The sequence below is a fragment of the Lytechinus variegatus genome, chromosome 2 (genome assembly GCF_018143015.1).
Source record: "Lytechinus variegatus isolate NC3 chromosome 2, Lvar_3.0, whole genome shotgun sequence".
NCBI lineage: Eukaryota > Metazoa > Echinodermata > Echinoidea > Temnopleuroida > Toxopneustidae > Lytechinus > Lytechinus variegatus.
In genome coordinates, this window is record NC_054741.1 from 44,088,930 (window position 1) to 44,114,472 (window position 25,543).

Here is a 25,543-nt window from a genome sequence, read left to right on the forward strand (position 1 = left end):
TTCTTTGAAAACGCAGATCTCCATGAAAATTTCATTTCTCTATTGGGGAGTCTAAATTTGGTGAGAATGTATTCATTAAGAACTTAAATATACATGACAATGAAGAAATCATCAAACTTTATTGGCAGTTTTGAATAATATTCATGAAATGTAAACTCTGTCTGAAACAGACAATTACCATCATTGAGGCCTTTACTGAGTGAATTGTCCCCCAGAGCTCTGGCAGAGACAGAGCTCTAACTGGCTAGCTAGTAAAAGCGCCAATGCGTGAGCCTGCCGCCAGCCATGTAAAATAGATGGAGCTTTGTATGATGATTTATTGTCTGATATAATACCTCATCCCCTAGAAAAAGAAAATATATGTTTTTTAGTTGTAATTAATAAATATTTTGGAAGTTAATAAGCCGTTTTTAAAAGCAAAGCCGAATGACAACTCACCAATGCTAGGTTACAAGTCTCAGGGATTTATTTCCTGTGTAATTCGAATTATTTGATCACAGAATCGTGATATCTGTAGGGGAAACATGTGCATTCGAAATTGCACATGGTGGTAGTCATAATGGACCCCTATACATGCAACTGTTTCCCGACCGTTGCATTGATTTTTTTTCCCTACTTGGTACCATGTGTATGGAAATACGTGGTACAGAAAAAATAACGCAACGTCGGAATTTGAAACTGCGCTACTCACTATTTTCAAGGATTATTCATGACTTTGAGTGTTGGATTTTGGATGATTTTTAAATGGTAAGCGGAGCTCGAGCCTATTGAGTTGTTATTCACTCGGCAATAAGCATGATTTTGGGTGATTTCGAGGGCGACTTTAGGCATTTCCGCCCGGTCAACGATCGCGAGGCGCGCTATTCTTCGCGCTACCAAAAATGGATTAAGGTGCACATGAAGCGCGCGATCGCTCTTGCGCGCCTTAAAATCAAATCCCTGCTTTTCTCGACGATGTTGGAAACGTATATAAATCAAAATAGAAGTTGGTAGCATCTCATATTAATTTGCAATACATATTTTTCGAGGGGTTAACAAGTTAAAATATATTTGATATACCTTTCGTTATGATCCCTTGTTCTCCGTTAAGAAATATTAAATACGTATTTTCTCGAGGATGTTGGAAACGTAAATCAAACAGAAGTCATAAAAATCTCAGATGGCTAAGTGATCTATCAGGACATGTTTTAAAATTGTTTTTAGGGGTCAACAAGTTAAAATAGATTTGATATACCTTTCGTAATGATCCCTTGTTCTCCGTAAGGAAATATTAAATACGTCTTTTCTCGACGATGTTGGAAACGTAAATAAAACAGAATAGAAGTCACAAACATCTCAGATGGGTGTGCGATCTATCAGGACATGTTTTAAAATTGTTTTTAGGGGTCAACAAGTTAAAATAGATTTGATATACCTTTTGTTATGATCCCCTGTTCTCCGCAAGAAATATTAAAGATGCATTTTCTCAACAAAGTTGGAAACGTAGATAAAACAAAATAGAAGTTGGTAGCATCTCATATTGATTTGCGATACATATTTTTCGAGGGGTTAACAAGTTTAACTATATTTGATATACCTTTTGTTATGATCCCCTGTTCTCCGTTAAGAAATATTAAAGATGCATTTTCTCGACAATGTTGGAAACGTGGATAAAACAAAATCGAAGTCACAAACATCTCAGATGGGTGTGCGATCTATCAGGGCATGAGTGAAAATTTTTCGAGGGGTCAACAAGTTAAAATAGATTTGATATACCTTTCGTAATGATCCCTTGTTCTCCGTTAGGAAATATTACATACGTCTTTTCACGACGATGTTGGAAACGTAAATAAAACAGAATAGAAGTCACAAACATCTCAGATGGGTGTGTGATCTATCAGGACATGTTTTAAAATTGTTTTTAGGGGTCAACAAGTTAAAATAGATTTGATATACCTTTCGTAATGATCCCTTGTTCTCCGTTAGGAAATATTAAATATGTCTTTTCTCGACGATGTTGGAAACGTAAATAAAACAGAATAGAAGTCCCCGATATCTCAGCTGGGTGTGTGATCTATGAGGACATGTTTTACAATTGTTTTTAGGGGTCAACAAGTTCAAATAGATATACCTTTCATTATGATCCCCTGTTCTCCGTTAAGAAATATTAAAGATGCATTTTCTTGACAAAGTTGGAAACGTAGATAAAACAAAATAGAAGTTGGTAGCATCTCATATTAATTTGCGATACATATTTTTCGAGGGGTTAACAAGTTAAATTATATTTGATATACCTTACGTTATGATCCCCTGTTCTCCATTAAGAAATATTAAAGATGCATTTGCTCGACAAAGCTGGAAACGTGGATAAAGCAAAATAGAAGTCACAAACATCTCAGATGGGTGTGCGATCTATCAGGGCATGATTGAAAATTTTTTGAGGGGTCAACAAGTTAAAATAGATTTGATATACCTTTCGTAATGATCCCTTGTTCTCCGTTAGGAAATATTAAATACGTCTTTTCTCAACGATGTTGGAAACGTAAATAAAACAGAATAGAAGTCACAAACATCTCAGATGGGTGTGCGATCTATCAGGACATGTTTTAAAATTGTTTTTAGGGGTCAACAAGTTAAAATAGATTTGATATACCTTAAGTTATGATCCCCTGTTCTCCGTTAAGAAATATTAAAGATGCATATTCTCAACAAAGTTGGAAAAGTAGATAAAACAAAATAGAAGTCACAAACATCTCAGATGGGTGTGCGATCTATCAGGACATGATTGAAAATTTTTTGAGGGGTCAACAAGTTAAAATAGATTTTATATACCTTTCGTAATGATCCCTTGTTCTCCGTTAGGAAATATTACATGAATATGAATATTAACATTTTCTGTTCGTGCTGCGCGCTCCCGAATTTTGATTGGTACCTATCATTTTAGTGTATTCCATAAATTTTCAAAATATCCCTTTTCGGGTCTGATTGTCAAATCGTATCAGCTAGCGCTGCATGCTCGCATTTTGATTGGCGAGTTATGTATGTCTCAATATTGATCAGGGGCGGATCCAGCTTTCGCCAATAGGGGGGCCGAAAAATATTTTCATCAACATTTTTCTTGATTGGCCGCTATAATCTGATTTTTTTTTTTTCGTAATTCAGAAGGTTCGTAATTCCGAAACACGTAAATTGCCTATACCTCGATGTTCGTTAATCCAAAAATGAAAAAGGGTTTGTTAATCCGAACATTTGTGGCGTTATTCCGAAAACGAAATAGGGTTCGTTGTTCCGAAGGTTCGATAATCCGAAAACGAAATAGGGTTCGTTATTCCGTTAATCCGAAAACGAAATAAGGGTCGTTAATCCGAAAATTAAATAAGGTTCCTATTTCCGAAAATGAAATTAATTCATTTTGGTAACAAGAATGGTGCTGTTCTAGCAAGATAACAGGATATTATGGAATGATAAACCAATGAACGATGATATATGTGTGTGTTGTGGCCAAAGAATGTATTGATTTAAGAATAGGCGCCCGGATCAAACATATGCTTAATTTCAATTTTATCTGAGCAAATGCTGTCCAAGCAAATGGTTTAAAGATGCAGCTAGGGGATTAAGTGTGTTGGTCGTTTGCAAGTAACCTCCAGATAATAGGATTTGTATTGGAGGGGATGTCATTTTTAATAAGAGCTTCTCCTGAAAATCAATCTAAAATGTATACTTTAAAAAGAGTATTTTTCAATGCCCCCTGGTACCCCCCAAAGACGGATCCAACTTTTGCCAATAGGAGGGGGGGTGAAATCTTTTCACCCATAATTTCCCGGATCGGCAGCTTTAAAGTTGATTTTTGTTTGTTTCTTTGAAAGGGTATTCCTAATAGCCAATAATTATTATAAAATAAAGTAAATATATATCATAAGCCCTTGTTAAATAATGCGAGCGCGAAGCGCGAGCTATAGTTTTCGTTGAAAATAATTATGATGGGCAATATGTTTGTGATCTTCAAAACAAGATGGCTATGTAACTAGATAACAGCTGCGAGCAAGAAGCGCGAGCAGAAATTTTAATTATAAGCTCTGACCTGATCGAAAAGGGACATGTTAAGGGATTTTTGCAGTTAGCCATGAAGACGATACACATTTCAACCAAGGGCGGTGGAACGTATTTTCCCTTTTTTAGGGGGGGGAGCAAAAAAAGTGCACTTACATGCCAAAAAGGGCATTTTGGTGCAAACGAATATTTTCACCATGTTATTATTATCTGTGTAAAGAAGTTGCGTGTTTTGTAGTAATTAAATTGAGCAAAGTTTTTTTAATTAATTTCTGATTGATAACATATATATTTAGGTTTTATTTTTCGCGAGAAAGCGTAGTGAGCAAGCGGTTTGGAAAAAAAAAATCAAATCTGAAGTTGTAAAACTCGCTTTTTGGTCAATTATGGACTTAATTACTGTTAAAAGGGCATTATTGTGAGATGTTGCAAGCGAATCATGAGCTCAAACTTTTGGAAATTTCATGTAGGCCTAATAAGACATAATTACATTGGTATTATTTACCAAGGGAAGCCACCTCAGTTCTGAAAAATGTTCTCCCAGTGGGCCCAACTACTATTATTACCCCGGCTTCAGCTGGGCTGTCTAGGCGCCCAAAGGAAGGCATTTAATTAATTTCTTTATACTCCATGGGTACCCATTCACCTCACCCGGGTTGAGTGCAGCACAGTGTGGATAAATTTCTTGTTGAAGGAATTTACGCAATGGCTGGGATTCGAACCTATGACCATCTGTTTCACAGTAAGAAGACCAATCCACTAGGCCACAACGCCCCACATAAAAAGTTAACATTCCGAGCATTTTTTGTAATCATGAAACATTGTTTACACTAAGAAAACGATCAAAAAAATATATTAACATTTATATTCTTTATCATCATTTTTATTATGATCATCGTTTGCGATTATTATGATCATCATTAGTATTATTTTTATTTCTATTACCAGCAGAAGCTCTTATTAACTAGCACATCAATGATGTGGAGCTCATCTGGCATCTCGCAACACAATTTAACACAATTTTAATTTCAGCCCAGTTGACACTGTAGTGAATTATATTGGTGACATAAATTGAGGATATAGAATTGAAATTGATGAATGACATAGATGCATTTTTTGTGATCTATGAATAAATTTCATATGAATTAAGTATTAATTATTATCTAGTCAAAGTTTCTTAACTGTGTAGAACCTTGGTGAACCTAATGTAGCTCTCAGATGGAACAAAAATAACCAAAATCAATCAACAAATAACTAAGTAATTTTTGTGAGTTTTGAAAATATATGAATAAATAGCAGATTCAATGAGTTTCAAAATTCTATGTTTAAATTTTGTATCACCACCTCGAGCTATCATATAAAGCAAACTAAATTGAAATTGATCAACAAATGAAGAAAAAACTTTTTTTGTGATTTATGAATAAATTTTGCATAATTTAGAATAAATAATTTTCCAGACAAAATTTCAAAATTTTGTGTACGAGTTTGGTGAACCTCATGCAGCTCTACCAGATGGAAGAAAAAAAACAAAATCTGTCAACAAATAAAGAAGAAGAGGACTTTTCTGTGATTTATGAATACATTTTGCATAAATTAGCAAGTATATTTCTACTGAAAATTTTAAGAATCTGTGTAGAAGTTTGGTGAACCTCATAAAGTTCTACACGATGGAAGAAGTAAAAAAGTAAAAATCGGTCAACAATTAAAGAAGAAAAAGCATTTTATGTGAATTTTTGAAATATGCATAAACTAATTTTGCATAAATTAGCATAAAAATTGTTCTAGTCAAAATTTCAAAATTCTGTGTAGAAGATTGGTGAACCTCATGCAGCTGTACCAGATGGAAGAAAAAAAATCAAAATCTGTCAACAAATAAAGAAGAGGAATTTTCTGTGATTTGTGAATACATTTCGCATAAATTAGCATACATAATTTTCTACTGAAACTTTTCAAAATTCTCTGTAGAAGTTTGGTGGGCCTTGTTGCAACCGATAATGTCGCACCAACGCATAATGTCGCAGCAACGCATAATGTCGCAGATTGCGACATTATGCCAAGAGCGTCCGACGCATAATGTCGTAGTTTTTCTAACGCATGTCATATGTCGCAACGCATAATGTCACAGCAAATTGTCAACGCATAATGTCACATGTCGCAACGCATAATGTCGCAGCGGTATTTTCTTCAGGACTCGAGCAACAGATAACATATAAAATATGCTTTCGCTAAGTATTTTGAGACACGAGAAAGAGAATGAAATTATTTGGAAATCAGGATTACTCTTTGTATGGATATTTATCGGTTGATTGCCATTTCGTCTACTGCTTTTTTCCCCTCTATCGCATGGTCTGATATCATTTCGTCTACCATTAGTTAGTCAACTATCAACAGAGTCCAATAACCATTTCGTCTAATAGCCTGTTGGTCTAATAGCCATTTTGTTTATTATCATTTAGTCATTTTTTCAATTGGTGCAATATCATTAAGTCTATTTACTTTTGGTCTTTTAGCCAATTGGTCTAATAACCACTTAGTGTACTCTCATTTCATCCATGTTCCATTTGGTCTAACTTCAGTTGGTTCGCTATCACTTTGTCTTAACCCATTTCGGCTAACAATCATTTGGTATAGTTGCCATGGGTCCAATCACCCGTTCTAGGACAATTACCTCCTGGACAATCACCCTTCCGGACATTCCCCCTGACAATTACCCCCGAGGACAATTACCCCCTGGACAATTATCCCCTGAGGACAATTACCCCCCCGATGTCAATTACCCTGGACAATTACACCCAGAGGACAATTGAATTCTATTGGTGACATAAGTTGAGAAAAATGAATTGAAATTGATGAAGAAATGACAGAGAAGCAGTTTTTGTGATTTATGAATAAATTTTGTATAAATTAACATAATTTTCTAGTCAAAATGTGTATAAATTCTGTGTAGAACCTTGGTGAACATCATGAAGCTCTCAGAAGAAAAAAAAAATCTGTCAACAAATAAAGAAGCATTTTATGTGAATTTTTAAAATAACGCATAAATTAATTTTGCATATAAAATTAGCATTTAATTTTTTCTAGTCAAATTTTCAAAATTCCGTGTAGAAGTATGGTGAACCTCATGAAGGAAGCAAAAAAAATCAAAATCAAAATCAAAATCAAAAATAAAGGAGAAGCACTTTTTGTGAATTTTTTAAAAGAGCATAAATTAGATGTTGTTTGAAGGATTGCATGGTGGCAAGTGCAATCGCTGATGTGGTTTATGGTACACCATGTGGAGTGTGATAGAAACAGTGGATAGAAGAAGAAAAGAAATGGATAGGCGAGAAAGTTATTAAGTATTTTTAAAGGATGATAATACCTTTAAACATTTTTAGCTCACCCGGCCCAAAGGGCCGGATGAGCTTATGCCATGGCGTGAGCACAAATTAGCATACATGTATTTAATGAGTTTAAAAACTCTGTAGAAGTTTTGAATCCCCCACCTAGTGCTCTCATATAAAGCAAATAGAACTGAAATCGGACTTGAAATGACGAAGAAGAAGCATTTTGAAATTGTGGACGGACGATAGACAATGGACACTACGGCATAACCTCATCTGGCCCTTTGGGTCGGGTGAGCTAAAAATGTTGAAATGTATTACCATCCTTTAAAAATACTTAACAAATTTGATATTCATCAGAAAAGTTCAATCATAGTTTATCAAAGGCAGTGAGCATGACTTTGCATGACCTTGGAAAAGCATTGACTCAACTGGATCATGAATATGTCCTAGATCATGAATAATCATGTGAATTATTTGTTTGATAAACCATCAATCCATTTGTGTATAATGAATATTCACTAGATCAGTGAATAATTTGCATTCAATGTAATTGGAATTCTTTCATAAAATGGTTAACCAACAGTTGCCAGCAGGACTCTTTATCATGAAAAGCTGATGAAAACTTGTGACTTGTGCATATGGGATGTTGGGTGTTGAACCCAAGCCATACATCCATATTAAGCCAGATTTTTGCAGTCAAGAGAAAAACAAGTAGTAATGTACTATATAATTTCCTTCTGGACAAAAAGACATTCACCCTGCATATTCCCTGTGTATAGGCAAGAGGCCTTGTTCAAAGGATAGCCATGCAACTCAGAAAATGGGCAGCCACTTTTTCGTGTGTATACTACCAATCTTGGTGGTATATCAATCGTAACTTGTACTGTGCATTGGCGTTTCATAGGCATAGGCACAGGCATTGGTACTCCATGATCCGACTTGGCTGAAAAATGTGGGAGTGATGTTGGAAAACATTCTTTGAATTTTGGGCAAATTGAAAGAGTATGAACACTGCGTGGATTAGCGTCAATGTATAGACATGAAGGAGATATAGTGTTTGGTCGACTTACCTTTGAATATGAGCATCTGTTTTCTCATAGGCAAAACAAGATGCGAGTAATAGGACTTTTGAGAAGCCACTCTCTTTGATCCAATCAATCAGCTTTCTTCGAAACTCACTGGTTCTTCCCTACAATAACAAATATGTTCACAAGAAAAGTCCATCAAGAGATCAAAAAGATCATGAAAGTCATAAGGACACAAAGTATTAATTATATTATACTTTAATATTAGGAGTACACAATCTGACAGTCTAATGGAGCACATATTCATTTTCCCCATTATTAGTTTGGGAAATTTCTGACACTTTAATATGCTTTTCACACTGTATTTCGAACCCCATAGTCAGGTCCAGATTTTCAAATATGTGCTCAGAAATAGTGCTTTGGGCATTTTGTGTCAATGCTGATTTATCAATCATTTAAAGGAAATTCAGGGGTGCTGAATCCAACAATATCGTTTGCCAAACTTGATTCCGACGTTTTCACTTTCAAATTGGCAAAAACAAAATGGCGACATTTTGAATGCTGTTTCCCCCATTAAATAATTTCTATACATGATTATATTTCAGAATTTTGGTTTATGCTATATTTTTGATACCCAGGGATGCAAACATAAAGCATCCGATTGACCGATTCATCAGCCATCTTTAATTCCAACATGGCTGCCGTGATTCACAGCTGCTGATTGACAAACAATATATGGCCAAATGTTTGATAATTTTGGGAGATGTTGGCAAACTCACATCATAACTTTTAATGTTTGTCAAATTTTCCTTGCCTGCATAGCAGAAGCAAGATATGGACGTTGCCTATCTGACGGCGGCAATAATCGGACTTTGGCGGCGGCAAAGTCAACATGAAATCTTAAAGGTCAAGTCCACCCCAGACAAATGTTGATTTGAATAAATAGAGAAAAATCAATTCAGCATAACGCTAAAAATTTCATCAAAATCGGATGTAAAATAAGAAAGTAATGACATTTTAAAGTTTCGCTTATTTTTCACAAAACAGTGATATGCACAACTCAAGTGACATGCAAATGTCACAGTCGATTAGGGCGTCGATGATGTCCATCACTCATTATTTCTTTTGTTTTTTATTGTTTGAATTATACAATATTTCATTTTTTACAGATTTGACAATAAAGACCAACTTGATTGGACCATATAGTATTAAATAATGCTAATTCCACATGTTCAGGGAGGAATTAATCATTGTTTCACAGGACAACAGGTGGAAAATTGGAATATTTCACATTTCATATAATAAAATACAAAAGAAATAGTGAGTGATGTCATCACTCCCCTCATTTACATACTGACAAGGATGTGAATATAACTGTTTTGTGAAATTAAGCGAAACTTTAAAATGTCATAACTTTCTTATTTTACATCCAATTTTGATGAAATTTTCAGTGTTATGCTCGTTGGATTTTTCTCTTTTTATTCGAATCAACTTTTTGTTGGGGTGGACTTGTCCTTTAACCGAGGTTAAGTTTCTGAAATGTCATAACTTTAACCCTAAATAGACTGGGCTATTTCGACGCCTAAGAAGACTGGGGGGGGCTGATTCAGCCCCCCTTAAGATCTCGGCCGTCGATCGCGCGATCGCGACGAAAATTGGCACACGCGTTACCCATGGTATATCTACAAAACTATAAAATCAAATTCTGCAAAAAATCTGTCTCATTAATTATGCTAATTTATACGTAAAATAAAAATATTGCTTTAATTAACTAATGCCCCTAACATGCTATTTTTTGGTACACAGACACTTTATATGAATCTGATCAAGGGTACTTAAATTTTTTTTTTCAAAATCACATTTATTTTCTTATGTATTCTATTGTTTTCTAAATTTCTTATGTATTTCTTTGTTTTTCGACTTTTTGTTTTTAATTGTTTTTTCAATGGAAATTGTTGGGGACTTTATTTTGACCATAAAAAAGATAAAATTAATTGATTTTAAGCAGTAAAAGGAAAAATAATGATACATTCATGAATTTTGGCTAAAAACACTATTTGCATTGGATTTGTACACAAATTCACGTTTTTGAGTAAGTTTGGGTCTGCATGCACTTATGAAATGTTGCGTAATTTCGGAACCGCATACCCGGGGGTCACAATTTTGGTAGTTGCGCGAGACTTGAAAGTAAAAAGTCAGCGAGCGACGCGGTCAAAAAATTTCGCGCGGCAGACTTCTTGCGAAAAATGTCGAGGGGGGGGGGCTGAATCAACCCCCCCCAGTCTTTTTAGGGTTAAGGGTATAAGTATCTATTTCATGAAACTTAGAGTTAAACAAAATCTATAGAGACAGATTATAGTTTTTTAAAATGTCGTACAGGGTACCTGGAAATCCAAGATGGCATCCAAAAAGGCAGTTATTGTACTATTAACTCCAAAAATGAAAATCTATTGCTTGCTGCAGCGTCAACAAACTAGTTTATATTAAAAAGCTTGAAATGTAACAGGACATTTCAACAAGATAGTCAGTGAGTGTGTCAGAGAATACAAGATTACCTTCCAAAATGGCTTCAATATAGGACATTATGTTGACCTGAAAATGACCTTTAACCTTACCATGTGACCTCCGACTGCAGCAGAACATGCAGGTCCCTTAAGTACATCTACCATCCAAGTTTGGTTGAAAAGTGACTTACAGTTGCGGAGTTAAGTGTCATACCAGAGTCTTGCATGTAAACTTTAACGTTGACCTAAAAATGACCTTTGACCTTACCATGTGACCTCCGACTCCAGCATAACATGCAGGTCCCCCAAGTTTGGTTAAAAAGTGACTTACGGTTGCAGAGTTGGGTGTCATAGGAGTCTTGCATGTAAACTTTAACGTTGACCTGAAAATGACCTTTGACCTTACAATGTGACCTCCGACTCCAGCATAACACGCAGGTCCCCCAAGTTTGGTTAAAAAGTGACTTACTCTGACTGCAGCATAAGATGCAGGTCCCCCAAGTCCATCTACCATCCAAGTTTGGTTGAAAAGTGACTTACGGTTGCAGAGTTGGGTGTCATAGGAGTCTTGCATGTAAACTTTAACGTTGACCTGAAAATGACCTTTGACCTTACCATGTGACCTCCGACTGCAGCATAACATGCAGGTCCCCCAAGTCCACCTACCATCCAAGTTTGGTTAAAAAGTGACTTACTCTGACTCCCGGGGGGGCCACTTACATTGACGAGTGGATACCATGCGCGACCAAAAAAACACGTAAAAAGGATGTCTTTTTCACGATAGGGCACGTTACGTACGTAACGTGATAAGGGTGTCAAAAACACAAAAATAATGAAAAAAGGGTATCTATTTCGCTAGGAAAATTACGTGTTTAGGGTTGAATTCGCGGGGATAATAACACAAAATTAAAATGTTTTATAAAGAATGTCCTTTTTGCCCCAACACTTCGTGTTTAGAGTCCGATTTGCGTGAGGTGTAGAAGGTGGGGTCGTACTTAACCAAATAACGTAAAGCTGACGACCGAAGGACCCCTAACAATAAAACATTCCTGTACTTGTTTAGGGGTTCATTTCAGGGAATATTTGCCAAGAGTATCGTTTTGTTTCCAATACTTGTTAAGGATAGGGTTTCACACGCCAATACTTGTTAAGGGGTGCATTTTCAGAATATGGAAATTACGTGTTTAGGGTGCTTTTCGAGACCCCCATGGTCGCGCATGGTATCCACTCGAGAATGGAAGTGGCCCCCCCGGGCTCTGACTGCAGCAGAAGATGCAGGTCCCCCAAGTCCATCTACCATCCAAGTTTGGTTGAAAAGTGACTTACGGTTGCAGAGTTGGGTGTCATAAGAATCTTGCATGTAAACTTTAACGTTGACCTGAAAATGACCTTTGACCTTACCATGTGACCTCTGACTGCAGCATAACATGCAGGTCCCCGAAACCCATCTACCATCCAAGTTTGGTTGAAAAGCGACTTATGGTTGTGAAGTTATGGGTCATGAGGTTTGTGACGGACGGACAACGGTCAACATTTGGATCCCTAAGTCTCACCTTCACCTCTGGTGGGCGAGATAAAAATGGAAATACTTCATAATTTATATTATCCCAAGTAGAACCATTATTTTTGCGTCTCTGCTATGTTTTTAAGGCTTTTAAAATAAGTGTTACAAGGTACAAAATTGGGCGGTGGTGTAAAAACCCGAAAAAATAAACTTCAAGTACATATCATTTTACTGCTTAGAACTATTCTAAGGTTTCATGAGTAGGGAACAACAGTCATTTTATGCAATTTTAGAAGTCACTTTGGAATTTAATTTTTGAAACAAGTGGAATGCCTCTTGCCGTCTCACCTGCATCACGCAGTTCAATATAGCAGCAGTGCTGACTTTGAAAACTACTCTAACTCGCACACAGCGTTCTCGCCAGAAAAAAAAATCACGCATGTCGGGGACTTGTGCTGCCACTCCTGGGGGGTGGGTGCGGGAGGGAGGGTTCACCCCTCCTGCGCGGAGCGCGGAAGCGACGGCCTTTTCATCAAATAGAGACGCTAAGGAAGCCCCATTGTGACGTATTTTTAAGCCCACACAAATGCACATAAATGCACAGATACTTGCCGTTCAGTAGGCTTGGGAGCCAGCGCCGAATCCAAGCACTGAGATAGAAAAAACATGGAATTTGGAGCTGACAGAATGATTTACTTCGAGCAGAGGACAAACTTTCTCTGCTTGGAGCCTGCAGTGTATGCCGTGTGCATGCATGGTATGAGGATGCATCGTGTGTGTTGTGTGTATTTCTGTGACTGTACAAAGCCAGTAGAGAGCACGTGCATTGCGTTAAGCAACACTTGTGATTGTATCATCAAAGTTAGTGTATTGGGATTTGTGTGTGACTTGTGTGAGAAGTTTTTTTTTTTGGTTTTCATTCCAGAACCCCCCACCATCATTTGCTCGCTAGTCTTAAATGGGAGTCTTGTCATATTGGAATATTGACCAGAAGTTAATAAAACACATATCATTGTTCTGTCAGTAATGAAATTAGCGATTGAACTATGGATATTTTTCAGTCATATTTCCTTTAATCTTAGTCTTTTCATTCCAAACAATCATTTTTTTTAATGATGTATTTCACCTTTATCCAGTTTGCCATTTTCTTAAGTGACTGAAAACAAAGACTAGTCCCAACCCTCCGCGAGTTGTTTACATAACTTTCTTTGTCACCGCTAGTATTGCACAATCTTGAGAAGCACATGTTTGGAAATCTGATATTCTTGCGGTGGGGGGGTTACAAGATTGCCGCCCTTTTCATTCTGTGTTGAGTTTGGCTGCTACATGGCCTGTGTTGAGAAATTAGGTCAGGGTAAATTTAATTGCAAGGAGAGGCTTTGGACGGCATTCATGATGGATAGTCTTTTTTTAATGCATCATTTAAATAATTTCAACTTCACATTTGCAGGCTTCCAGGTATATTGTATGATAAAATTACTTTTCTCAGAATTTTACGAAAGTTCTACAAAAACTTTATCTTTTTACATTGTATTTGGACACGAATGCAGATCTTTCTTGACAAATAATGGGCTAAAAATACTAAACAGTAAACATACAGACCTGAAGTAAACCAAATACCACACATTCAAACTTGGATTAAATCAAATCAGATATCAGTCAAGCACGGAAATCACTCTATCATCACAGCACTAAAAATTATACACAATCACTTCGAAGAAACAATTGCCAGGGTCAAACCACGGTCAAACATGTGCTTGCGTTGTGTCCTGTGTGTGTATAATGTTTGCAGTGAATTGATCTTGTGATGATGGGGAGAGAATTTGTGTGTGTGGTTTTTATGTCTGCAGTGAGTTGGGTCATGGATGACTGGGAGAGAATGAAAGGACCAGGGAGTCGGGAGGAGAACCGTAGCGAGCAGCCGCGAGCTAGCTGGGCGCCTTGCCACTTTCCTAGCCGTAGTAGGCCTGTAAGTGGTCTTAAGTTGGTGGGACTTTGGCGCAACCCGATAAATTAAGTTGATATCACTAAGATGAGTTCATGGAGTGTATTATTTTTTTATGAATATTTCCATTTAATTTTTCCACGCATGTCGCTGAAATTTTACGCATGGTTCCACTTGGTCTCCATTTCCGCACGCATGGTGTTTGAACCATGCGTATTATACACTGGCGAGAACGCTGCTCGCACAATATGTTCAGTGATACATGCTTACTCTTATGTCCACTTTTTATGAACTAGATCAATAAACTTAGAGATATGATGGTTATTCAACAAAAAACCCCAACATGGCCAAAGTTCATTGGCCTTACATGACCTTTGACCTTGATCATGTGACTTGAAACTCGCAAAGGATGTTAAGTGATACTTGATTACTCTAATGTCCAAGTTTAACAAACTAGACCAATAAATTTTCAAAGTTATGATGGTAATTCAACAGATATCCCCAAATCGGCCAAAGTTCATTGACCCTAAATGACCTTTGACCTTAATCATGAGACCTGAAACTTGCACAAAATGTTCAGTGATGCTTGATTACTATTATGTCCCTGTTCCATGAATCAGATCCATAAACATTCAAAGTTATGATGGGAATTCAACAGATACCCCCGATTCGGCCAAAGTTCATTGACCCTAAATGACCTTTGACCTTGGTCATGTGACATAAACCTCACGCAGGATGTTTAGTGATAATTGATTAACCTTATGTCCAAGTTTCATGATCTAGGTCCATATATTTTCTAAGTTATGATGACATTTCAAAAACTTAACCTCAGGTTAAGATTTCTATGTTGATTCCTCCAACATGGTCTAAGTTTATTGACCCTAAATGACCTTTGACCTTAGTCATGTGACATGAAACTCTAATAGGATGTTCAGTAATACATGATTAACCTTATGGCCAAGTTTCATGAACTAGGTCCATATACTTTCTAAGTTATGATGTCATTTCAAAAACTTAACCTCAGGTTAAGATTTGATGTTGACGCCGCCGCCGTCGCCGTCGGAAAAGCGGCGCCTATAGTCTCACTCTGCTGCAGGTGAGACAAAAAAACCTGGAAAATTGACCATCCTTGTTACTTGTACCGATGAATTATTTGAGCCTTCAAACCACAATAGCATAGACACCAAACATTTTTTTTTCACATGGCTATGACTATTTTTAACTTAATGGGACTCATTTTTGACGCATTTTTTTATCCATCTTTATGGTTTTCGGCAAAACGGTCTGCTTCATACCATTGTAACTAATCCGAAAGTATTATTTAACCATTGAAACTATAGGGTAGACACCAAAATTATATCTCCCAGGTGGATTATAAATGTCCATTATTAAGTAACAGCAGCCATCTTTGACTCCTTTTTTCTGAAGCCATCTTGGATTTTTGGACATACAGGAACACTGACTGTACTACTTATCCTAATGTACATGATGTATTGCTTGAAGTTTTAAACACAGGGTTAGACAACATAAACATATACCCCAGGCAGATATTAAACAATCTATGTCAGCTTTTAGGGTTTTTTTTACGACTCCTTTTTTGGAAACCATCTTTAATTTTTGGACATGGTGGACCACTGATTGTCCTTGCAACTTGCCCTAATGTATTACTTGACCCTTTAAACCATGAATTAAACACCAAAATCATATACCCCAGGCGGATATGAAAAAAAACTGTGTCGGTTTTAACTAACCACAGACATTTGAGTCTCCATTTTTGCAAACCATCTTGGATTTTTGGACATACAGGACCACTGACTGTCCTTGAAACTTGTCCCAACATATTACTTGACCCTTCGAACCACAGGTTATACACCAAAAAATCATATTCTCCAGACAGTTATTAAACAAACTGTATCAGTTTTAACTAACGACAGACATTTGAGACTCCATTTTGCAAACCATATTGGATTTTTGGACATACAGGACCACTGACTGTCCTTGTAATTTGTCCCAACGTATTACTTGACCATTTAAACCGTAGATTAGACACCAATATATTTCCCAGGCGGATATGAAACAACTATGTTTGTTTTTAGACCAAATAAAAGACACTAAAATAGGTAATATATATAAATTGTGAATATTTAGGCTATGGCAGCCATTTTGGACGCCATCTTGGATTTCCAGGTACCCTGGGGTGCTTATGTTCACTCTACCTTTATCAGTAGACCTTTTAACCCCTAAACCATTGAAAATGCATCGAAAATGGATGTCTACGGTGGATAAAGAGTTGGATATGTTAATTTTCAGTGAATGGACGCCATTCTAGACGCCATTTTGAAAGAAACCACTTTCCTGGATGCGAATTTCGATAGACTTTTAGTATGTTATTCCCGACATCAAATAGTACCAAAAACAATTGAATAACATTATTGTTGCAAGTTTAAGGGGTCAAAGTAGAGCAAAAAAAGTGTAGAATGGCAGCCATATTGTTTTTGCCATTTTGAGGATTTTAACATTAAATTCAATGTTGGCAAACAACATATTTGGATTCAGCGCCCTCGAATTATGTTAAAAGACTTCTTAATTCAGCATTAAGACGATTTGCCTAAGGCAGTCTACTTTTCTCAAATCTGGACCTACCATACTATCCTTATCTCCAGACTATCCTTACCCCATACTATGTTTCTTTTAATTCACACTGTCTTTCTTAACCCCATACTACTTGCCGGGGTTAACGCCTTAACCCAAGACTATCACACAGCTCCTGAATATTGATGATTTTACCACACAGAGCGCGATTAATGTGCAATTTCGAATTCTTTGATTGGGTAATGCTTAGCCCCACTCTTCCTTAGCCCAGTTTTGTTTAACGCTGCATCTCTTTGCACGGCAATTGTGGTGCCAGCACAATAAGCTGGCTAACCCTGCTTTTTTGCAGGGCCAGATAGTACCATATTATTTACTGTGCTAGCCCACTTTGCTTAAACGTAGTGTGAAAACGTAGTAGGCTTTGCTTAACCACGGAAAATTGGTGGGGCTAAACACCCCCCCCCCCCTAGCCCCACAAATTTCCCAGGGTTAAGGAAAAAAAGAGCAGAGTGAAAAGCATATTAACTTACCTGTACAAGATCTGTCCGCTGCTGGATCACAACTATCTTCTTCTCCCGAGACTCATAAACTGAAAGAAATGGAAAAACAAAATAAAACTTGGCTGATGTATGAAAGTTTCGGGCAAGTGTCTTCAGGAGTGAGTCACTCACTCCCGAGATAAAAGTGGATAGAGATTCAAAGTGAAATGGAAAGGCAAGAAAGTGGATGTTAAGAAGTAGTTTTCTTTTCGGAATGAGTGTAGTCCTTCAAAGGACTCATAAACTGAAAGAATGGAAAAACAAAATAAAACTTGGTTGATGTATGAAAAATTCAGGCAGGTTGACTGTCTTCAGGAGTGAGTTACTGTCCTCCTTTAGGAGTGACTGACGCACTCACTCCTGAGATTAAAGTGGATATAGATTGAAGTGAAATGGAAAGGCAAGAAAGTGGAGGTTAGGGAGTAGAGTTTTCTTTTTGGAATGAGTGTAGTGCTTAAAAAGAAGAAGAAAGCTTGAGTAGTAGGCAGGAGTGACTCACTCCTGAAGACGGACAGTCAACCTGCCTGAAACATCAAGTTTCCTCTCCTGCTCTAAAGCTCCTTCACCAACTCAAGCCAGCCTTCTCTCATCTATACTCAAGCCTCTCTTTAATACCTCTTAAACTCATCTCCAACTCAAGTATCTCAACCTACCTACTATTCAAGCTTTCTACTTCTAGTCCAGGATAGAAGAGGCATAACCTTGTTTTTTTATATATACAATATTTTTTGATGGTTTCTTGTCAATTCGAGGGTGCTGATTACGAATCTGAATGATGCCACTCGTGTAACCTTGAGCATTTTCCGCAAATTGGCAAAATCCAATATGGCCGACAAAATATGCAAATTACCCATGAAAATCATAAAATTGTCCGCACATTGGCTGTGAAATGCGTGAAATTGTGTGGCAGGAGTGAAATACAATCTTAAAAAATGATTTTTGACAAAAAAATATTTTCCTGATATTCAAAATGGCCGCCATAGGCCACTGTATGCACTATCATGTACAATATGAATAGGGAAAACTAATTTCTAATTTTCACAAAAATGAGCACCAAACTGCAAAAAATCGCTATGTATGAACGAAGTAATATATGCAAATCACCATTACTAACGGGATATAGCATTTGTAATGTCATATATGGGAAAATTGCAGTATCTTGATATCTAAAATAGCCGCCACTGGCCCAAACAGTATTGCGTACAATGGCAATGGGGGCCAAAAAATTCTCAAGAGTGATCACTAAAATGCTTATTATGAAGATTCAACAGTTGGAATACTGACTATAAACATAATTATTAACGGAATATATTACTAATATGCCATGTATGTGGTGAATGTTGTATTCTGATATTCAAAATGGCTGCCAAAGGCCCTAAAAGTATTATACAGAAATGAGAAATGAGAGAAAAGAAATCACAAGAGTGAGCGCTAAAATGCATATATATGTGATAAATTGATTGGATACTGTCTAAAAACTTATTTTCTTACGAAATATATCATTCAGGTTTGAAGTTTGTGTTAAATATTGTATTTCGACTTTCAAAATGGCCGCCATTGACATTAACCGTATTATGTACAATGCAAAGTGGGAAACCAATATTCACAGGAGTGAGCACCATATATGCACGTAATAATGATCTATGAGTAAAATATTGTCTGAAAGCAGAATTTCTTTTAAGATATATCATTTATTCTGCCAGTTAGGTGATAAATACGGTTATTTTTAAGTTAAAATGGCCGCTACAGTCCCTTACGGTATTATACACAATATGAATGGGAACAAATCATTTGAACAGAATTTGGCTTTGCTTGGTCAAATGGTGATGTATGAGTGAAATGTAGTCTGAAAACATGATTTATAACAAAATATATCATATCTTATGAAATTTAGGTGATAAATACTGTATTTCAACATTCAAAATGGCTGCCATATGCCCTTTTTGTGAACATGATTTGTCTCCACCCAAAATGTATATTATACGATAAGTGCCTATGGTTGCCATTTTCAATTTTAAAATGCAGCATTTATCACCTTAATTACACAACATTATGATATATCTAGTTAGAAACCATGGTTTTAGACAATTATTCACCGTTACATCACAATTCACAATTATATGCAATATTTAGAGTCAAGCAAAGCCAAATTCTGTCAAAATTATATGTCCCATGTTACAATGTACACAATACTTTTAGGACCTATGGCAGCCATTTTGGATTTCAAAGTACACAATTTATTACCTCCACCATTTCCACGACCCATATGTGATGTATTTAGTTAGAAATAATGTTTAAGACAATATCTTTACCCGTACATCACAGTTATATGCATTTTATGATTCTCACTCTTGTGAAAATTAGTTTCCCTGTTCGCATGTTACATAATTTAGTTAGGGCTTGTAGGTTATTTTAAATGTAAAAATACAGTATTTATCACCTATATGAAAGAAGAAATGCGATGATTAAAAAAATGTCTTCAAACAACGTTTTACTCATACAACAGGATTATATGGATGTCATAGTCAAGCAAATCCAAATTCGTAGAAAATTATATGTCCCAATTCACATTGTAGATAATACTGTTAGGGCCTATAGGGGCCATTTTGAATTTCATAATACAGTATTTATCTCATGCATGACAAAAGAAATGATATGTCTTGCTATAAAACATGTTGTCAGACAATATTTTACTCATATCACAATTACATGCATTTTATGTTTCTTACTCGTGTGAAAATTAGTTTCTCTATTCGCATTGTACATGATGAATATAGGGGCTATGGCGGCCATTTTGAATTTCAAAATACAGCATTTACCACATAAATGGCATATTTACAACTATGTTTTTAGTCAGTATTCCACTCGTTTATCTTAATAATATGCATTTTAATGCTCAATCTTCTCTTTTTTTGGCCCCGGCCATTGCCATTGTACATAATACTCTTTGGGCCAGTGGCGGCTATTTTAGATATCGAAATACAGCAATGTTCCCATATTTGACATAATAAGTAATATATCTCATTAGTAATGATGATTTGCATATATTACTTCGTTCATACATCGCGATTTTTGCAGTTTAGTGCTCATTTTTGTGAAAATTAGTTTTCCCTATTCATATTGTACATGATAGTGTATACAATGGCCTATGGCGGCCATTTTGAATATCAGGAAGATAAATATTTTGTCAAAAATTATTTTTTAAGATTGTATTTCACTCCTGCCACACAATTTCATGCATTTCACAGCCAATGTGCGGACAATTTTATGATTTTCATGGGTAATTTGCATATTTTGGCGGCCATATTGGATTTTGCCAATTTGCGGAAAATGCTCAAGGTTACACGAGTGGCATCATTCAGATTCGTAATCAGCACCCTCGAATTGACAAGAAACCATAAAAAAATATTGTATATATAAAAAAAACAAGGTTTGGTCAATTTCCTATTGGGCCTATCCTGGACTATTCTTGTGTTTTACAATCCCTTTAAGGACTACACTCATTCCAAAATGAAAACTCTACTTCCTAACCTCCACTTTCTTGCCTTTCCATTTCACTTCAATCTCTATCTACTTTTATCTCAGTCCATCCAGGACTTTACACATGGTGTACTGTTGACCACTTCCGCAAATCAAAAATAAGTATCATTGTCACACAAACCGCAATACGATACAATCATTTGTATGACTGGACACTTTCTGCCATTCTGATGCAGCTGAATTCAAGACGACAATCTGTATTTACAGGAAGGCGATTTATAGTTTGTAACATTCAAAATCTATGGTAAACAATCAGTCTTTATCGGGGGGGGGGGGGGGGGGCACTTCCATTGACGAGTGGATACCATGCGTGACCATGGGGTCTTGAAAAGCACCCTAAACAACTATTTTCCATATTGGGTTTAGTACACGGCCCCACCTCTAACAACTCACACAAATCGTAGTCTAAACACGCATAGTGTTGACTGTAGGGGCAAGAAGTACATCTTTTGTGAAACATCTTTTTTATACCCTGGCAAATTTTGCCCTAAACACGTAGCTTTCCTTGCAAATTAGATACCTTTTTTTTCATTATTTTAGTGTTTTTGACACCCTTATTACGTTACGTAGGTAACGTGCCCCCCCGGTCTATATCCACCTACATATGAAAAAAAAGTCACCCATCCTTTGCTGAGATGATTGCAATCACTACATTACACTAGTTGATAATAAAGGTTTAATTTACTGGTTTATCTACCTTCAGCACTGGTGACCAATTTTCCAGCTGCTATTCCTTCAGAATGAAATGCATCATTTCCACAGAGAGGCTGTAGAGACTGGTCTGAAAAACAACCTGTCTTTGTAAGTTTTAGAGTGTTTATTATCAGGTCACAGGTCAGTTGTCCTATATTCCCTACAGAAATAGCTGGCTGAAAAAAAAACAGAGAGAAAACAGACAAAACTAGATTTTAATTCGACATGCGGACGAAGTAGGTGGTCTGTCGTATAGATAGATAAACAGAAAAAAAATATTCAAACAGATATTAGATTGAAATATAGATAGACAAACAGACATACATATTCAAACAGATACATATAAGATAGATAATTATATATATATAGATGGGTGGATGGATGGAGTGATGGATGGAGAGATAAATGATAATTGGTTATATTGATAAAACATAGACAGATATATTGATAGATAAATAGATGGAGAGAGATGAGACAGACAGATAAATTGATGTAGAAAGATAGACATATTCAAACAGATGGATATATATTAGATAAATAGATAGATGGATAGATAGATAGATAGAGGCAGATAGATGATTGATAGATAGACATATCTAAACAGATAGATTTATATATTAGACAGAGAGAGAGAGATCAATAGATAGACAGACAGACATACGGATAGATAGAATGAGAGAGAGACATATATATTCAAACAGATACACTGTAGATATATATATTAGACAGAGAGATAGATAGATAGATATGTCAAGTAGGTACATTAGATAGATAGACAGACAGATAACATAGATAGCGGATAGATAGACAGATATGATTAGATAGATATAATACGAAAAAAGTAATTATAATCAGTTTTTTTTGCAATATTTTAACTATTATTTATTAGAATTCTTATAATTGATCCTGCGCAAGATAGTTAAAAAAAAAAAATCATGTCCACCCTTGGACTCGAACCCCTGCCCCCATGATTAATTGAGATGCAAGTCTGACGCCTAACCGATTGAGCTAGAATATTTCCCATAGACTTTACACGTATGCAAAATACCAGAATCTCAAATTCAATTTTGCAAGTGAAATACGGGCATGAACACGGCATCTGATCGAAAAATAAAGAGAACGCTTCCAAAAGCTTAGAATCTCAGCTACAACATACTAAAAGCTCAGGGATAACTGACAAGAAAAAATGGAGATATGGCTTACGAAATAGAGGAATGTAGAATCTAGTTTTGAGAAAAAGTCATGTCCCATAGAGATTACAAGCAAAATGAGTAAAAATGACATGACTTTATTATTTGCAATTTTTCAGGATGATCTATTTATTAAAATGAAAAATAATTCAGAAAGAGTAAGACCTAAGCTACATCATATCCAAAATTGGGTGAAAACTGATCAATATTCTCGGAGTTAGAGCCAAATTTGCAGAATTATTATGACGTCATAACACGCAAAATGGATATTTTGACTTCCGATGCCATTTTGATGACGTCATAATGTAATTGAGGGTCAAATGAGACATGAAATTATATCTCTAATTCATACTCTATCCAAATATCAGAGATGCTAACTGATAGCTCAAAAAAATCCTGAAAACCCAGGCCGGGGGTCCAGGGGCCCGCCCAGGGCCCCTGGCGGGGTCAAGGGCGAAGCCCCCTGAAGCTGGAACGTTTTCTTATTCTTTAGAGGGCTGAAATCATTAATCTACAGTAGTACATAACAAATAATTAATGACATAATAAACTTCATATCATAGGCAAGAAAGGTGCTCAAAAAAAAAAAAATCATGTAACCCGTACTCATTACGGTACGGGTTAATATGCTGCGGCCAATGGGTGCGACTCGGGACGGGTGTATGTAGCAGCTGGGGTGCCCTTTTTCACTCACTGTACTCATCAACAAGACAATCCTATACTATTGAAAATCCATAAATCACAATTTCTATCAAAATGGTGGATAGTTCACACATATGAATTGATGAATACGCACCAGAGAACACATATTTCATGGTAGCAAATAGGTTTTCAGCTGAAATCCCGCGGCAGACAACCAATCACTCACGCAGCAGCAGGCAATTGCAGCCACACCGGGCCATGCTTCGAGCGGTTCTACCGGGCGATCGCCCGACTGGGATAGCGCTGACACCCGTATCCCTGAAGGGTATAGGGCGGCGTTTGCAACTGCTACAATGTATTGCTCGCGCGTACCGTGCAAGTACAGTATAACAGCTAAACTTCATGCTGCGCACAACGCTAATAATTTTCCGTCTGCGCAAATTGGCCATCCAAAATTGAAATTGCGCTCTCCGTAGCGAACTCCGTGACAAGATTTGGAGGGGAAATTTTTACGGATTTCACTTTGACAATCTATTTTTTTTTCCGGAATATTTTTCAGCAAAGGAAAAAATCCGGAATTCCGGAAAAATCCGGAAAATTAGCAACTCTGAAATATGAAAAAATATTGAGGGGTCCAAATGCGTTCTAAACAGCTACAGTGAATTTTCAATAGGCATGTTTTTGTCCATATATGGCCTATAGTGAGAGCTCGAGAGCATGCGTGCTGCAAACTTTAAAGGGCGCTAATTTCAATATTAATGGTCGTAGAAGGTTGATCAAGGTATCAAATTGCTCAAAATAATAGTATCAATGCAAATGATATATAAAACAAGTGGAATGCCTCTGGCCGTCTCACCTGCATCACGCGGTTCAATGTAGCAGCAGTGCTGACTTTGAATACTACTCTAATTCGCACAAGATGTTCAGTGATACATGGTTCCTCTTATGTCCACTTTTTATGAACTAGACCAATAAACTTACAGAGATATGATGGTTATTCAACAAAAAACCCCAACATGACCAAAGTTCATTGACCTTACATGACCTTTGACCTTGATCATGTGACCTGAAACTCGAACAGGATGTTCAGTGATACTTGATAACTTTTATGTACAAGTTTCATGAATCAGATCCATAAACTTTCAAAGTTATGATGGTAATTCAACAGATACACCCAATTCGGCCAAAGTTCATTGACCTTTGACCTTGGTCATGTGATTTGAAACGTGCACAGGATGTTCAGTGATACTTGATTACTCTAATGTCTAAGTTTAATGAACTAGACCAATAAACTTTCAAAGTTATGGTGGTAATTCAACAGATACCCCCGATTCGGCCAAAGTTCATTGACCCTAAATGACCTTTGACCTTAATCATGAGACCTGAAACTTGCACAAAATTTTCAGTGATGCTTGATTACTATTATGTCCAAGTTTCATGAATCAGATCCATAAACTTTCAAAGTTATGATGGGAATTCAACAGATATCGCCAATTCGGCCAAAGTTCATTGACCCTAAATGACCTTTGACCTTGGTCATGTGACGTGAAACTCATGCAGGATGTTCAGTGATACTTGATTAACCTTATGTCCAAGTTTCATGAACTAGTTCCATATATTTTCTAAGTTATGATGACATTTCAAAAACTTAACCACAGGTTAAGATTTCGATGTTGATTCCTCCAACATGGTCTAAGTTCATTGACCCTAAATGACCTTTGACCTTGGTCATGTGACATGAAACTCTAATAGGATGTTCAGTAATACATGATTAACCTTATGGCCAAGTTTCATGAACTAGGTCCATATATTTTCTAAGTTATGACGTCATTTCAAAAACTTAACCTCAGGTTAAGATTTGATGTTGACGCCGCCGCCGCTGTCGGAAAAGCGGCGCCTATAGTCTCACTTTGCTTCGCAGGTGAGACAAAAAACGGTGTTTCTGCGTTGCGTTAAGGCGTTACGCGCGCAATTTTTTAAATGCTTAATTGACCTGAAACGTACTCTACTTTGG

General features: G+C 36.6%; 1 protein-coding gene across 1 annotated transcript in view; it reads right to left on the bottom strand.

The window, feature by feature from the left end:
• Positions 1-25,543, bottom strand: part of LOC121408125 (proteasome assembly chaperone 2-like) — a 48,626-nt gene that overhangs the window by 19,217 nt on the left and 3,866 nt on the right. Inside the window, exons 2-4 of the mRNA XM_041599455.1 lie at positions 21,702-21,873; positions 17,456-17,514; positions 8,426-8,544 (exon numbers count right to left, since the gene is read on the bottom strand). Of these exons, the coding sequence (XP_041455389.1) occupies positions 8,426-8,544; positions 17,456-17,514; positions 21,702-21,873 (350 nt within the window). The remainder of the gene's footprint in view (positions 1-8,425; positions 8,545-17,455; positions 17,515-21,701; positions 21,874-25,543) is intronic.